At 43.7% G+C, this 15778-nt stretch overlaps 2 protein-coding genes across 3 annotated transcripts in view; one reads left to right on the top strand and one right to left on the bottom strand.

Moving 5' to 3' along the window:
- Window positions 1-2890: 2890 nt before the first annotated feature.
- CKAP2 (cytoskeleton associated protein 2) lies at window positions 2891-13591 on the bottom strand. Of its 2 annotated transcripts, XM_083435350.1 has the most exons (8): window positions 13502-13591; window positions 11397-11454; window positions 9393-10225; window positions 8431-8644; window positions 6887-7054; window positions 6470-6536; window positions 4734-5082; window positions 2891-3767 (listed from the first exon to the last, which is right to left on the bottom strand). In XM_083435350.1, the coding sequence occupies exons 2-8, from the start codon at window positions 11406-11408 to the stop codon at window positions 3521-3523; spliced, it is 1890 nt and encodes a 629-aa protein (XP_083291476.1). In that variant the 5' UTR covers window positions 11409-11454; window positions 13502-13591; the 3' UTR covers window positions 2891-3520. The 2 variants fall into 2 exon arrangements, with proteins under 2 accessions (XP_083291476.1, XP_083291475.1); XM_083435349.1 differs by lacking the exon at window positions 13502-13591 and having other exon boundaries at window positions 11397-11477.
- Window positions 13592-15458: 1867 nt separating this feature from the next.
- Window positions 15459-15778, top strand: part of VPS36 (vacuolar protein sorting 36 homolog) — a 28675-nt gene continuing 28355 nt past the window's right edge. The window contains exon 1 of the mRNA XM_083435438.1: window positions 15459-15704. Coding sequence (XP_083291564.1) covers window positions 15609-15704 — 96 coding nt within the window. The 5' untranslated portion in view covers window positions 15459-15608. The remainder of the gene's footprint in view (window positions 15705-15778) is intronic.

Here is a 15778-nt window from a genome sequence, read left to right as displayed (position 1 = left end):
AAAAAATCCCTAAGCCGCGCGGTCACAATTTCCGCAAAAATCTGACTTTCTGCAATTCACTCAAAAATGGTGCCAAAGTGTTGCAAATGATCTCCTGAAAGCTTTTTCGGAGGAAACAGATGGGTTTTTACTATGGGAAACAGAATTAGCCCTCAAAGTCAGAACAACTTTTTTTGAAAAAATCCCTAAGCCGCGCGGTCACAATTTCAGCAAAAATCTGACGTTCTGCCATTCACTCAAAAATGGTGCCAAACTGTTGGAAACGATCCCCTGAAAGCTTTGTCGGTGGAAACAGATGGGTTTTTATTATGGCAAACAGAATAAGCCCTCGACGTCTGAACAACTTTTTTTTTGAAAAAATCCCTAAGCCGCGCGGTCACAATTTCCGCAAAAATCTGACTTTCTGCAATTCACTCAAAAATGGTGCCAAAGTGTTGCAAACGATCTCCTGAAAGCTTTTTCGGAGGAAACAGATGGGTTTTTACTATGGGAAACAGAATTAGCCCTCAAAGTCAGAACAACTTTTTTTGAAAAAATCCCTAAGCCGCGCGGTCACAATTTCAGCAAAAATCTGACGTTCTGCCATTCACTCAAAAATGGTCCCAAACTGTTGCAAACGATCCCCTGAAAGTTTTATCGGTGGAAACAAATGGGTGTTTATCATGGGAAACAGAATTAGCCCTCGACGTCTGAACAACTTTTTTTGAAAAATCCCTAAGCCGCGCGGGTCACAATTTCAGCAAAAATATGACGTTCGGCAATTCACTCAAAAACGGTGCCAAACTGTTGCAAACGATCCCCTGAAAGCTTCTTCGGTGGAAACAGATGGGTTTTTATCATGGGAAACAGAATTAGCCCTCGACGTATGAACAACTTTTTTTGAGAAAATCCCGAAACCGCGCGGTCACAACTTCATCAAAAATCTGACGTTCTGCCATTCACTGAAAAATGGTGCCAAACTGTTGCAAACGATCCCCTGAAAGTTTTATCGGTGTAAACAAATGGGTGTTTATCATGGGAAACAGAATTAGCCCTTGACGTCTGAACAACTTTTTTTGAAAAAATCCCTAAGCCGCGCGGTCACAATTTCAGCAAAAATCTGACGTTCTGCCATTCACTGAAAAATGGTGCCAAACTGTTGCAAACAATCCCCTGAAAGCTTTTTCGGTGGAAACAGATGGGTTTTTATCATGGGAAACAGAATTAGCCTTCGACGTCTGAACAACTTTTTTTGAAAAAATCCGTAAGCCGCGCGGTGACAATTTCAGCAAAAATCTGACGTTCTGCCATTCACTCAAAATTGGTGCCAAACTGTTGCAAACGATTCCCTGAAAGTTTTATCGGTGGAAACAAATGAGTGTTTATCATGGGAAACAAAAATAGCCGTCGACGTCTGAACAACTTTTTTTGAAAAAATCCCTAACGTTCTGCAATTCAGTCCTAAATCAGAATTAGCCCTCGATGTTTGGCACCATTTTTGAGTGAATTGCAGAACGTCAGATTTTTGCTGAAATTGTGACCGCGCGGCTTAGGGATTTTTTCAAAAAAAGTTGTTCAGACTTCAAGGGCTAATTCTGTTTCCCATGATAAAAACCCATCTGTTTCCACCGAAAAAGCTTTCAGGGGATCGTTTGCAACAATATGGCACCATTTTTGAGTGAATTGCAGAACGTGATATTTTTGCTGAAATTGTGACCGCGCGGCTTAGGGATTTTTTCAAAAAAAGTTGTTCAGACGTCGAGGGCTAATTCTGTTTCCCATAGTAAAAACCCATCTGTTTCCACCGAAAAAGTTTCAGGGGATTGTTTGCAACAGTTTCGCTCCATTTTTGAGTGAATTGCAGAACATCAGGTTTTTGCTGAAATTGTGACCGCGCGGCTTAGGGATTTTTTCAAAAATTGTTGTTCAGACGTCGAGGGCTAATTCTGTTTCCCATGATAAAAACCCATCTGTTTCCACCAATAAACCTTTCAAGGGATCGTTTGCAACAGTTTGGCACCATTTTTGAGTGAATAGCAGAACGTAAGATTTTTACTGAAATTTTGACCGCGCAGCTTGGGGATTTTTTCTAAAAAAGTTGTTTAGACGTCGAGGGCTAATTCTGTTTCCCATGATAAAAACCCATCTGTTTCCACCCAAAAAGCTTTCAGGGGATCGTTTGCAACAGTTTGGCACCATTTTTGAGTGAATTGCAAAACATCAGATTTTTGCTGAAATTTTGACCGAGCGGATTAGGGATTTTTTCAAAAATAGTTGTTCAGACGTCGAGGGCTAATTCTGTTTCCCATGATAAAAACCCATTAGTTTCCACCCAAAAAGCTTTCAGGGGATCGTTTGCAACAGTTTGGCAGCATTTTTGAGTAAATGGCAGAACGTCAGATTTTTGCTGAAATTGTGACCGCGCGGCTTGGGGATTTTTTCAAAAATAGTTGTTCAGACGTCGAGGGCTAATTCTGTTTCCCATGATAAAAACCCATCTGTTTCCACCGAAAAAGCTTTCAGGGGATCGTTTGCAACAGTTTGGCACCATTTTTTAGTGAATGGCAGAACGTAAGATTTGTGCTGAAATTGTGATCGCGCGGCTTAGGTATTTTTTCAAAAAAATAAGCTGCTAATAACCTTTTAGCAGCTAATCTGCTAATCCCTTAAGCCTTTAATAGCCGTTAAACCGCTAATAGCGCTAATCCGCTAATGGGCTTGCTTCGCAAGACGAAAAAAACCGCAGGACGAAGAGACTCGCGGAACGGATTCTTTTCGTGTTGCCAGGCACCACTGTATAAAATATATTTGCAGTCTACGTTGGCTTTAGGACAAGATATTTGAATCTTGTTTCCCTCTCTTATAAAGTGCTTAGCTTAATTCTTTCTCGAAGAAACGTATCACAAAAAAGTGGATATAAATTATTTTATTTTAAACATGTGTTACTATAAACCAAGATTTAAACATTCATTTAAAATGTTTTTAAACTTCTGCAGTGGAAAAGTTCTATGGAAAAGTTATACAAACAGGTTTTTAAAGGGATAGCACTAAATTTTAGAGACAGGTTTTACAAGAGATTGAAAAAATTGTATATATTGAATAGTAGGGTTAGTAGTTACTGCTAGAATTGAATTAGTGTTAAGGCCGGAGGAAGTTACGAGTGTGCCATCTCAAGACCTGCTTCACATTTCTTAACCATGGTTAGGAATGTGAGCATTATGTCTGTACTGGAGCAAGATTCAGAGATGTTTATTTTATTTGAAAATGAAGAATACACACACAATAAAAGACCACCTTATTCTTAGAACTTACACTTGCAGATTAAAGGCATATTAAGAAACCTAAGCAAAGAAAACCACTTTGATGGTCACATCCATAAACCAAATAGATGACCAAGCATTATTCACTGTTAAAATACATCACACCTTATACACCCATGAGACCCTTTTCTATTCAATACAGCTATTATTAGTTGCATCAAAAGCAATGTCGCTCGTGTTGTTTCTGATCATTTCAAAGAAACCTTAAAATTGTGCCATAATCACTCTTGACCTTGTTGGGTACAGAGTTTGCGCAGTGCACTGTTGTGTCTGTAGATGAAGCCAATGCCTTCAGCTCCGAATTCTTCAAGTTGTTCAAGTGAAGAAACGCAAGGGTTGTGGTCTTTCAACATATCTGGCAACTGACACACCTTCTTTTGTATGCGGCTGGACCGTCTCACAGGAGTTAAAAATTTCAGATCCTTGATTGCAGGATGGTTACCGTCACCTTGCATTTTTTTATTTGTGCTTGGAGATCAATGAGGGAGAGAAAAGAGGTAGGCCATGAATACAAAATATTTGCAAGATTACAACTTGTTATAACGCAAGCAGACATTAAGTTTGACACTGGATATTACTTAAGCTATTCTCTCTACAGCACTGATCTCAAATTGGCAGCCCAACAATGTTTGATGCACTAGGTCTGTTGTGACAGAGAGGCCACATATAAACTGAACTGGAGAGCTGGGTAAGATTAGGACTTCTTGTGGTTCATTGGCATGATCTTTCTCAGTTGCAAGTTTTACTTTGATACAGTCGTACCCCGCAAGACGAATGCCTCGGAAGACAAAAAAACTCGCTAGATGAAAGGGTTTTTCGTTTTCTGAGGTGCTTCGCGAGACGGATTTTTCTAAGGGCTTGCTTCGCTAGACGTAACAGCCCTGCCTCTCCTGTCATGGCGACGGTCACTGCACGCACGCACGCTCGCTTCCCCGCTCCTCCGGCTCCCTCCCACCTTCCTGCTGACGGCTCCTCCGGCCCTCCGGCCGACCTTCCGACCGCCTCGCGCCGCTGCCCACCGCCCTCGCGCGCTCCCCTCAGGAGCCGTTGCCGCCAGCGCTGCAGCCGGAGTCGCGCTCCTGAGCCCGGCCGCCCTCCAGCAGCCGCGTCGCACGGTGTCCACAAGGCACAGGTGAGTCCAAGGACCGGCTGCGGCAGCTGCCCTGCTTCTCCCCACCCCTCCCCGCCGTGGTGCTTTGCAAGACGAAGAAACTCGCTCTACGAAAAAACTCACGGAACGAATTAATTTCGTCTTGCGAGGCACCACTGTATTCTTTGAAAGGCTTGCAAAATAAATGAATAAATAAGCCATACCTGGCAGACTCACCACCCCCAAATTCTTACTGAGTTCTCCATTCAGCTTGAGATTGAACAAAGGTGTCAAATATAGTGACCCACCCACATTAGAAAGCAGATAGAGAATGCAAACCTTACCTTATCAAGGAGGGAGTAGTTGACAAGTTATACTTAATTAAGTACGAGCCCCCTTTGTCAGTTTCAGGAGTTGGGAACTCTAGTATTCTCTCTCCCTCTGCATTGCCGCTATCCTGCTCTTCTTTTCTGAGAACTGTAGGATTCTCTTCTTTATTTTGGTGCCTTTCTTCAACCGCAATGCTCTCTTGTTCAGACTTCAAACAAACCTCTGCTTTTTGAGAAGTCACTTCATTACCAGACTCCATCTTGTTATTGACATTTAATTCCTTGAAAGCGTTTTCTATCTTCTCTTCATCCAAATGAACTTCGGCCTCATGATTTAGAGTGATTTCTTTTTCCACACATTCCTCTGAAAATAGAAAGACACTGTCATAAGTCAAGGTGACCCAGAACTTTTTCCTGTGAAAAAAATGAAATTCAGGGGTTAACTTACTCAATGTAGACTAGTACCATATCTTTTGATAGTTAAATCACATTCACAGTAGAATTTGTAGCACATTTTTGTTACAAAAATAGGATGAATGGTTGTATTTCCAAACAAGTTGAGACTATACGTTCAAAATAAGTATCGATAAAACCTGATAAAGAATGGTCCATCTTTTCAGAAAGGTAATTTTAAAATGAAGGCAACAAGCAGAATCACAGTATAGTAAACCAAGGACAGAAATATCTTCACTGACTATACATTTCAGCTTTTAGAATGTGGAACAATAGCAACAGTTGCAGCTAAGAAAGTTAGGAGCCAGATGCTTGAAGGCAGTGTTTTTCAACCACTTTTCCACGGCACACTAGTGTGGCGCGCGATGTTGCCTGGTGTGCCGTGGGGAAAATGGAAAAATGCGAAAGATTTTTTTTTTTTAAAAGTCAAATTTTCGCCCACTGGACAAGCGCCGGACTGTGCCCACCCTATTTTCCATACATCCTGGGTGGGGATCAGATCAGATGAGATTGGATGAGAGTGGACAGGCGGTCCGCTCTCATCCGATTCCCCATAGAGAGCAGCGGGGCTCTGACATCTCCCTCTCCGCACACAGTGCGGAGACGGAGCTGTCATCCGCCGGCTCAGCGGGGATCAGTGGATCGATCCCCGCTGAGCAGAGAACGGTCTGCCACGTTTTTGTTTGCCATTAAAGAAAAAAAATTATACCATGCTTGAATGTTAAACCATGCTTCTTTGTGTTTATTTGATTCCTATTCAAGAGAATTACTTTATATATAGTCAATATAGGCACAGAGTTAAATTTTTTAACATTTTCTAATGGTGGTGTGCTTCGTGATTTTTTTCATGAAACAAGTGTGCCTTTCCCAAAAAAGGTTGAAAAACACTGCTTTAAGGAACGAAGGCAAAAGAGGGAAAAAAGTTAGTATGTTCATAATTGCACTCAAATTAGTGGGCGCAGATAATCTCCAGTTAAAGTTTCTGCTTTATTATTAAACTACAGTGGTACCTCTGGTTACGTACTTAATTCGTTCTGGAGGTCCGTTCTTAACCTGAAACTGTTCTTAACCTGAAGCACCACTTTAGCTAATGGGGCCTCCCGCTGTTGCTGCTGCGCCGCCGTGTGATTTCTGTTCTCATCCTGAAGCAAAGTTCTTAACCCAAGGTACTATTTCTGGGTTAGCGGAGTCTGTAACCTGAAGCGTATGTAACCCAAGGTACCACTGTATTAATTTAAGGGCAACAGGTTGGGAGTTGGGGAGTGTGACCATATTAAATTAAAAATTGTTAATCTTACCAGATTTAGATATTATTTTTGTTTTCTTCATAACATCTGCTAATGTACGCCGTAACTCATCCTTGGGCTAAAAGAAATTTTAGAAAGAAAGAAATGTGATTTTGTTAGTACCAGATCATGCCCAAGTCAATTGTAATTAGCCAAGACTGGGAAGACTCAAGACTAAATTCCCACTTGGCCATGAAACTCACTAGGTGATTTTGGAGCTATCTACTTCACAGAGTTGTTGTGAGGACAAAATACTACATTATGTACACCACCTTGTGTTCCTTGAATTAAAAGTCAATAAAAATAAGCTTTTACGTGGTAGAGGACACAACCACGGAATTTTAGAAAATAAAGCCGCATCTGCAGAATGCATAAAAATTACTCTAATTAAATATAAATGCTAACACAATAACATTTAATAATTCTTACCTGTGCTCCTGCCAGAATTGCCTTTTCATAGATAGCAAGGACCTTTTCAATGGAGCGAAACTGTTCGAGACGCATCTGGCATACCCAGTATTTGGCAAATTTCTTTGCATCTGGCACAGACAAGGTCAGCTTTTCCAAAGTGGAATGTATGTCATCACCTGGATAACCCTAAAGACAGATTATATGTTGGCTTACTTTTTAAAAGTTGTTACGTAATATGAATTCCAGAGGTTGCTGGTTAATCTGTTGCAGTGAACACTGAACTCTTGCAGCACTTTTTATAGACTAGCAGATTTATTGTGGTATATGTTTTCAAAGACTACGGACCATGTCTTCAAAGCCTAGGGTACAGGAGAGACCCAGTGCCTCCCCATATTTAGCACAGAACTTGGGGAAGATCTCGTCTGTTGCAACCCACCCTAAATAAGCACGCTGGACCTCTCTGTCCTCTGCAATACAGCTTGTGCTGACTAAGCGCCAGTCAACAGAACTAAAGATCGTTACCAGTGACTAACAAATCTGTGGACCACCAGTTACTCCTCTTATTGTTCATCTTAAATTGAAAGTGGGTTAGGCCTGCAAGGGGGAGCCAATAACATCTTTATCCCTCCTCATGAATTATTCCCCATGTTCTGCAAGGGGTTTATCTCCTAAGCAAATATCTAACAGCAGAATTTTTCCCTCAGGAGCCATCTGTTCGGATTATATTCTGCCTCCTACTTGTGTGATCACCTCAAAATGAAAGCAACTCATGTGACTATTTTGCACAGCATGAATTCATCTGGTCCCATGTATAATGGAGAAGTTCTTGCAAACAGCAGGATTTTATCATTAAGGAACCTAGAAACACAGAAAGCTTAAAGGTAAAGAGACCCCTGACCATTAGGTCCAGTTGTGACTGACTCTGGGGTTGCGGCGCTCATCTCGCTTTATTGGCTGAGGGAGCCAGCTACAGCTTCCGGGTCATGTGGCCAGCATGACTAAGCTGCTTCTGACGAACCAGAGCAGCGCATGGAAACACCCTTTACCTTCCCGCTGGAGCGGTATCTATTTATCTACTAGCACTCTGATGTGCTTTCGAACTGCTAGGTTGGCAAGAGCTGGGACCAAGCAACGGGAGCTCACCCCGTCGCAGGGATTCGAACCGCTGTCCTTCTGATCGGCAAGTCCTAGGCTCTGTGGTTTAACCCACAGCGCCACCTGTGGAAGCTTGCCTTATACTAAATCAAACCTTTGGCCCATCTAGCTCAGTATTGTCTCTACAGTGACTGACAGCAGCGCTCCAGGATTTCAGAGTGGCAGTCTCTCTCGGCACTACCTGGATATGAGAATGACTGAACCTAGTAGGACGTTCTGCATGCAAAGCAGACGTTCTACCACTGAGGTATAACAAATCATCCGTTAAAAATGTCTCCCAAAACAACCCAATTTTCCCTTAAATTCCAACATGGTCTTGACTTTTATGGTCTTACAGAGCTGAATGAAAGTATTGAACATATACAAAAGCTAGTTTCCTCATGACTGTGGCTTAACAGAGGCCTCACCTCCTCAATTAAGTGCAGACATTCCACAAGGGTCTTATTGACGCTGTCACTCAGTAGTCCTTGTTCATCTTCATCTGCAAGGGCAGACCAGAAGGATTCAACTGGTTCTTTTATAGTTTGATGAAAGGATTCTCTTTCAGGCAGAGTATAAACAGATATGGGTGGCGGCAGCTTCTTTAGCCCTGTCAATGGTGGCCGTTCAGCTGTTCGGGTTCTACAAACGAGTCAGTATATTAGTAAGTTATCAACATTCTGCTTTGCCCCATCATAATGTAATTAGGAATAGGCCATGCAGCAGACCCAATACAGATGTAACCCAATGACGCCCAAATGCCTAAAGGTAAAGGTACACCTGATCATTAGGTCCAGTCGTGGCTGACTCTGGGGTTGTGGTGCTCATCTCGCTTTATTGGCCGAGGGAGTCAGCGTACAGCTTCCGGGTCATGTGGCCAGCATGACTAAGCCGCTTCTGGCGAACCAGAGCAGTGCACAGAAATGTCGTTTACCTTCCTGCTGGAGCGGTACCTATTTATCTACTTGCACTTTGATGTGCTTTTGAACTGCTAGGTTGGCAGGAGCTGGGACAGAGCAACGGGAGCTCATCCCATCGCGGGGATTCAAACCGCCGTCCTTCTGATCAGCAAGTTCTAGGCTCTGTGGTTTAACCCACAGCGCCACCCGCGTCCCTGCCCAAATGCCTAACCATGGGTAAATAACTGGTAGTAAACAACAGGTAGGTTTGATTTGAGGAAAATGGACTGGTATGCCAAATTGGACCCCAATGTGGGCCAAGCGTGGCCTGCAGGCCAGAGGATCCCCACCTCTGTATAGTATCAGTATCCTAAACCTAAAAACTTGACCTCAAAAGAATTTGGCTTGTTTTATTTTTGGACAAAATAACTTGTGCATATCCTAAATTTACAGAGATCTAAGCAAATGTTATCCCCACACCTTTCTATTACCTTATTCCTTTTGCAGGTTTCGCTGGATTATGTTTTCTGACGCCGTCAGCTGATTTCAAAGCTGAGACAGCACGAGCTTCAGAAACAGGTCCTGTTAAATGTGGTCCAAGTCCAGTTTTTGTTGGAGCATTTTTCTTTGTTCTGTGCACAGATCTGTTAGCACTGACGAGCTTCCCATTCCCATTAGGATTTCTTTGGGATGCCCCATTATTCACTGGTGTTCTATTGATAGTTTTTGTCTCATGGTTCAGAATGGGCTTCGGCTGGCCAACAGGCACCTTCACAGGAGGCCTGGCTTGAAGTGAGAGAACAGCTGCAGGTTTGGCAATAGCAACAGACTTAGAAGTATTAGCTGTGCTGGTGACTCTATCATCCCTATTGCCTGTAGTGCTGCTTGTGGATTGAGTCCTCACTGCTGATTTAGGGGCAGCAGCCATGGTGTGCCTCCTATTCTCATGTTCTGGTTTTCTTCTGAATGAGTTTATTTTAGATTCTACTATCCTACCACAATATGAGCCAAGAGCACGCTTCTCTGAAAGGGGTGGAACAAAGATGGGTGGTGCAGCTGTTTTCAGCACTTTCTCTTTTCCATTTCTTTTGAGTAAGGAGGTCTGGTTAAAGGACATGTGCTGGCTTTTCGTTTTAGCTGGTTCAAAAACAACTGCCAGGGGGCTACAGTTTGTTTTTGTACTAGCCAGAGGGCTACAGTTTTCAGCCATAGAAATCTGCTTCAATATGATAGGAGACTTTAAAGCTTTTGGAGAAGCTAAGTTTTCCTCCAAGATGTCATCCACATGGGTCCATGGAGGTCCAACTGCATTTTCTTTGTTTTCCTGAAATATTAAATTAACATTATAGGCCTTTTTCTCTACGTTTTCCAACATAAAGGGGGTGCACATAGCCACTTGAAAAACAAAACAGTTATAAGCATATTTGCTTTACTTTTTCCTTAAAAAGGAAAATGATATTATTTCAACACCATTATTTCTTATATTATCACAGTGTACTATACTCCGGAGAATAATACTAGCAGGTGATTAGATATGCCAGACAACAATCTCTAGATCTAATTCTGTTGTTAGAAACAAATGAAAGCTAGAAGCTAAATGACAACTTAAACCTAGGTTATGGGCACAACAATGGAATGTCTAGGCACATGGTTTTTTTTACAACAAGAATACAAAGCTGAAAACGAATGAACTGCAACTAAAATATTATGTTCATTTTCCACATGGTCTAGTCCAGGCATGTCCAACTCCCAAGAGACTGCAGTCTACTCCCAATATAAAAATACTGGCAGTGATCTCCCCATTGTCATTGAAGGATGAACCAAAGCGACACAGCGAGGGCATCATTCCTGTTTTAATTAACAAAAGCGATAAGGGTCCCGCGATCGACTGCGATCAGCAGGGGATCTACCTGTCGATTGCAGTCGACCTGTTGGACATGTCTCGTCTAGTCCTTCCCCTGCCCACTCCCCTAATATTCTTAAGTCTTCTCCAGTCTTCAGAGAGCAGCTGGAAGTGGGGAGGCAGAAAAAGGTCTGCCTTTCCTTCCACTCTGCAGTTTTAACCAGAAATCTTAGGCACAGAGCTTAGAAACTGCTCGCACTAATGAAATTCCTTGTTGCAAAATGCGCTTAGAACAATGGGAATTTCGAACACTGCTCCCCACCCCATTTTCACTGTATGTAAAGCAATCAATCAAGAACTGTGAAACAGTATGTATGGGTATGCAGATGTGTGTGTAATATAAATGTAACGAGCAAGAAAAAAGCCGGCTTAGACTTTTTATTAGTTAATTTATAGTTAACATTTTTAAACAAGTTATAAAAGCTACTAATGCATTATTAGAGTTATGATCTGGAAATTCCTGGGCTTATAAATAAATTTAGCTGTCTGTCTTTTAGAAACAGATTCCTTATTCTCTTCTTTAACTACAAACTAGTATAATCCACCTTGAGTCCAAAATTCAAGTGAATGAATACAAGAGATATATACTTACAGGACTTTCCATTTTTTGCTTCGCCAATAAAATTGTCCTGCAGCTTTTGCTTGGTAAGCTGTTAGGAGAACAAAAAAATAAGAGCTGAGCACCAGGATAGCTTAACAAGAGGGCATTCCCAAAGCTTTGACAACACAACTGAAAAAAAGCCTTATCCTGCATACCCACACTTCAGACACAGCTGTAAACTATGGACACTATCCTGTCATAAGCATCGCGTTCATCCATTTCTATGAGCCTAGGAGGAGCATGGGAACTGAGCCTCTGCCAACTGATCTAAAGAGGGAACGCAGGGTCCTCTGCACAGAGGAGGGCAGCCTATGGGGACGCGGCATGCAAAGGAGATCCTGACAGCTTGCAAGTCTGAGCCCCACATCCTGGCTGTCATAGCACCGGAGACTGACGCGTTTTCGAAGAGAGAATTAAGAGAAGCCTTATGTCTCTGCGGATCTCATCATGAATATGGGGATGCCGCAGGGGTGCGTGCTGAGACCGCTTTTATATACGCTCTATACAGCTGACTATGCCCCCAAATACCCCAGTAATAAGATCATTAAGTTTGCCGATGATACAACGTTGGTTTAATCACGGCTGGAGAGGAGGAGGACCTGTTGATGGCATTTTACCATTGTATTGTGGAGAGTGTATTAACTTATGGTCTGTGTGTGTGGTTTGGGAGCTGCACGGCCACGGAAAAAACAATGCTGTCCAGGGTTGTAAAGACTGCAGAGAAAATAATTGGGTGCACTCTTCCCACCTTAGATCAAATCTATGCTGTCAGATGCCATAGGAAAGCTGCAGTGATAGCACAGGATAGTACGCACCCCGGAAATGATCTCTTTCAGCTTCTGCCTTCTGGAAGAAGGTATAGGGTTATAAAGACCAGGACTAGCCGCCTGAGAAACAGTTTCTACGTAAATGCAGTTCTGGTTCTAAACGCAGCATAAGGAGTCTCTATAGTATATTGTATTTTAAAATGGGGTTTCTGAGTTTTTAGGGGGTTTTGAATGTTTTATGTAGATTTTCAATTTCATTGTTCCTTATGGGACAATGACAATAAAGATATCGTATCGTTGTGAACCGCCCTGAGATCTACGGACGAAGGGCGGTATAGATATGCAGATAACACAACCTTGACGGCAGAAAGTGAGGAGGAATTAAAGAACCTTTTAATGAGGGTGAAAGAGGAGAGCGCAAAATATGGTCTGAAGCTCAACATCAAAAAAACAAAGATCATGGCCACTGGTCCCATCAAATCCTGGCAAATAGAAGGGGAAGAAATGGAGGCAGTGAGAGATTTTACTTTCTTGGTCTCCATGATCACTGCAGATGGTGACAGCAGCCGCAAAATTAAAAGACGCCTGCTTCTTGGGAGAAAAGCAATGACAAACCTAGACAGCATCTTAAAAAGCAGAGACATCACCTTGCCAACAAAGGTCTGTATAGTAAAAGCTATGGTTTCCCAGTAGTGATGTATGGAAGTGAGAGCTGGGCCATAAAGAAGGCTGATCGCCGAAGAATGGATGCTTTTGAATTATGGTGCTGGAGGAGACTCTTGAGAGTCGCATGGACTGCAAGAAGATCAAACCTCTCTATTCTTAAGGAAATCAGCCCCGAGTGCTCCCTGGAAGGACAGATCGTGAAGCTGAGGCTCCAAGACTTTGGCCACCTCATGAGAAGAGAAGACTCCCTGGAAAAGACCCTGATGTTGGGAAAGATGGAGGGCGCAAGGAGAAGGGGACGACAGAGGACGAGATGGTGGGACAGTGTTCTCGAAGCTACCACCATGAGTTTGACCAAACTGCGGGAGGCAGTGGAAGACAGAAGTGCCTGGCGTGCTCTGGTCCAGGGGGTCAGGAAGAGTCGGACACGACTAAACAACAATCACAACGTTGATGATGATGATGATAATAATAATAATAATAATAATAATAATAATAATATGGGGAACACGCGCCCAAGCGACAACGGTCTCCCTGAATGCATGACCCCGGGCCAAGGGGTAAAAGTCTGTTTTACCTGCTTGTGGAGGAACCACAGACGACTCACCACCCCTCCCTGAAAATTATTATTATTATTAAATAAGCTTGCGTTATCGCGCTCACCTGCGGGAGGAGCTCGACTGGACTTAACCGCCGCCCTCGTCGCCGCAACCGCCACTCTACTTCGCAGCGGCTCGCAACTTCGGTTTAAATCACGCGCGAGGCGAAACGGTCTTCCGGAACGCGATTGGCCTGAGAGCTTGAAATCGTCCAATTAGAATGAACGTGGGGGGGGGGGGAGATGCGGTGCTATTGGAACGGCCGACTCCGCCCACAGCACCGCCCCCTCACTTCCATATATGGGGCGAGAGCGGTTACTCCAGGCCGGTTTCTGCTTCAAACGAGGAAAGTGCGCATGAGCGGGAAGGGCAAATACTTTTCAACGGTCCGTTCAGGTTCCTAGCGTGGGAAGAGGCGGGTGGATGCATGCAAATCCTTACCAAGAAAGGAGGGTTAGATGTATGGAGGGAATTTTTAAATTATTATTTGCATTTGTGTGTAATTTAAATGTTGGTGTTAATTGCATTCATTGTGCATGGAATTGTCTCTTGAGCTGTCTCTTCATCTGACTAAATAATAATAATAAATTTGTATTTATACCCCGCCCTCCCCGGCCAGAGCTGGGCTCAGGGCGGCTAACACCAGTAAAATTACAATTAAAAAAAAAACCAACAACTTAAAATACAGGTTAAAATATAATTGAAAATGCAGCCTCATTTTAATAGTAGTAGTAATAATAATAACGATTTTTATTTATACCCCACCCTCCCCAGCTAAGGCTGGGCTCAGGGCGGCTAACAAGCAATAATAAAAACAAGTTCAATGAGTACAACTTAAAAACAAAATTAAAACACAATATTAAAATATTAATATGTAGTAGACTTAGGTAGTTAGGAGTGTATAGTTTGTGATGCAGCAGCAGCAGCATCCTGTAACTTCATGCTTGGAGTGAATCATCTGGTCACTTGAGGCAATAAAAGGCCTGCTTTGAACTGTGTGCGGGCAAAGAGATGGATGTTACTGTTGTTTATCACATTTGTATACATGGATCATAATGGAGAAATACAGTCTCTGAAAACACAAAATACATAATAAAACAAGAGCAAAAGCAAACGTAACCCATCCACCCAGTTTAATAGGTTATAGATTGTTTAATTAGTCAAGGGCCTAGGAGAAGGTGAATACTTTTGATTGATTGTGGAGGCGGGATGTGACATCCTTTTCTATATTTGAACATGGCTATCATATCACCCCTTAACCTCCCCTTCTCCAGGCTAAACATGCCCAGCTCCCTTAGCCGTTCCTCATAAGGCATCGTTTCCAGGCCTTTGACCATTTTGGTTGCCCTCCTCTGGACACGTTCCAGTTTGTCAGTGTCCTTCTTGAACTGTGGTGCCCAGAACTGGACACAGTACTCCAGGTGAGGTCTGACCAGAGCAGAATACAGTGGCACTATTACTTCCCTTGATCTAGATGCTATACTCCTATTGATGCAGCCCAGAATTGCATTGGCTTTTTTAGCTGCCACGTCACACTGTTGGCTCATGTCAAGTTTGGGGTCAACCAAGACTCCTAGATCCTTTTCACATGCAGTGGCGTAGCGTGCGTTGTCAGCACCCGGGGCAAGGCAAGTAATTTGCACCCCCTAACCCGTGGATTTGCGCCCCCTAACCCTAACCCCCAGATGTTGCGCCCGGTGTGGCCGGCACCCCCCTGCACCCCCCACGCTATGCCACTGTTCACATGTACTGCTCTCAAGCCAGGTGTCAACTTCCTGGAGTCCTTTTTCATAGCTTTGGAATGGTTGATTTTATATTACTGTATTTTTAAAGCTAGATAACTTCACTGAGCTGTCAAGATGAAAAGATGCATTCAGACATAATATTTGTAGCATTTAATTTTAAAGATGTGCCCGCCCCCTCAGCCCCCGTCATTTCCATAAGATAGTAAAGACAGTAAACAGGAATTGATTGAGGAGGCGGGATGCGCGTGCGCGCGCGCCGTTCCCCTTTCTCCTCCTCCGCCCGCCCCAAGGCGGCCTCCTCGTCGCTGCTTCGCCCATTTCCCCGCCTCCCGCTCCCCTTCCGATACGGGGAGGTGCCGGAGGGCGGCTCCACCATCCCCGCTGCCTGCCTGCCGAGGGAGGGAGGCCGGCCTTGGCCTAAGCGCCATGGACCGCTTCGGCTGGACCAACGGCCTCCTGGAGATCCACGAGAACCTGGTCACGCAGCAGCGCGGCGTCCGCCTCTACGACGGCGAGGAGAAGGTCGGGGGAGCCGGCCGGGGCGCGGGGCAGGCGGGCCTGGGCTAAGGCAGGCAAGGCAGGGGCGCGGGCTGGAG

Source organism: Podarcis tiliguerta (genome assembly GCF_965153285.1).
Source record: "Podarcis tiliguerta genome assembly, chromosome: 3".
In the NCBI taxonomy this organism is placed as follows: domain Eukaryota; kingdom Metazoa; phylum Chordata; class Lepidosauria; order Squamata; family Lacertidae; genus Podarcis; species Podarcis tiliguerta.
This window is presented reverse-complemented; position numbering and strand designations above follow the sequence as displayed.

Bases quoted from the DNA above. Each gene is read 5' to 3' on its own strand.
- CKAP2 (XM_083435350.1), bottom strand. The intron at 7,055-8,430 runs GTGAGGCCTCTG...ATCTGTCTTTAG, and splicing joins GTCTGCACTTAATTGAGGAG to GGTTATCCAGGTGATGACAT. The intron at 3,768-4,733 runs GTAAGGTTTGCA...TTGATCTCCAAG, and splicing joins ACTACTCCCTCCTTGATAAG to CACAAATAAAAAAATGCAAG.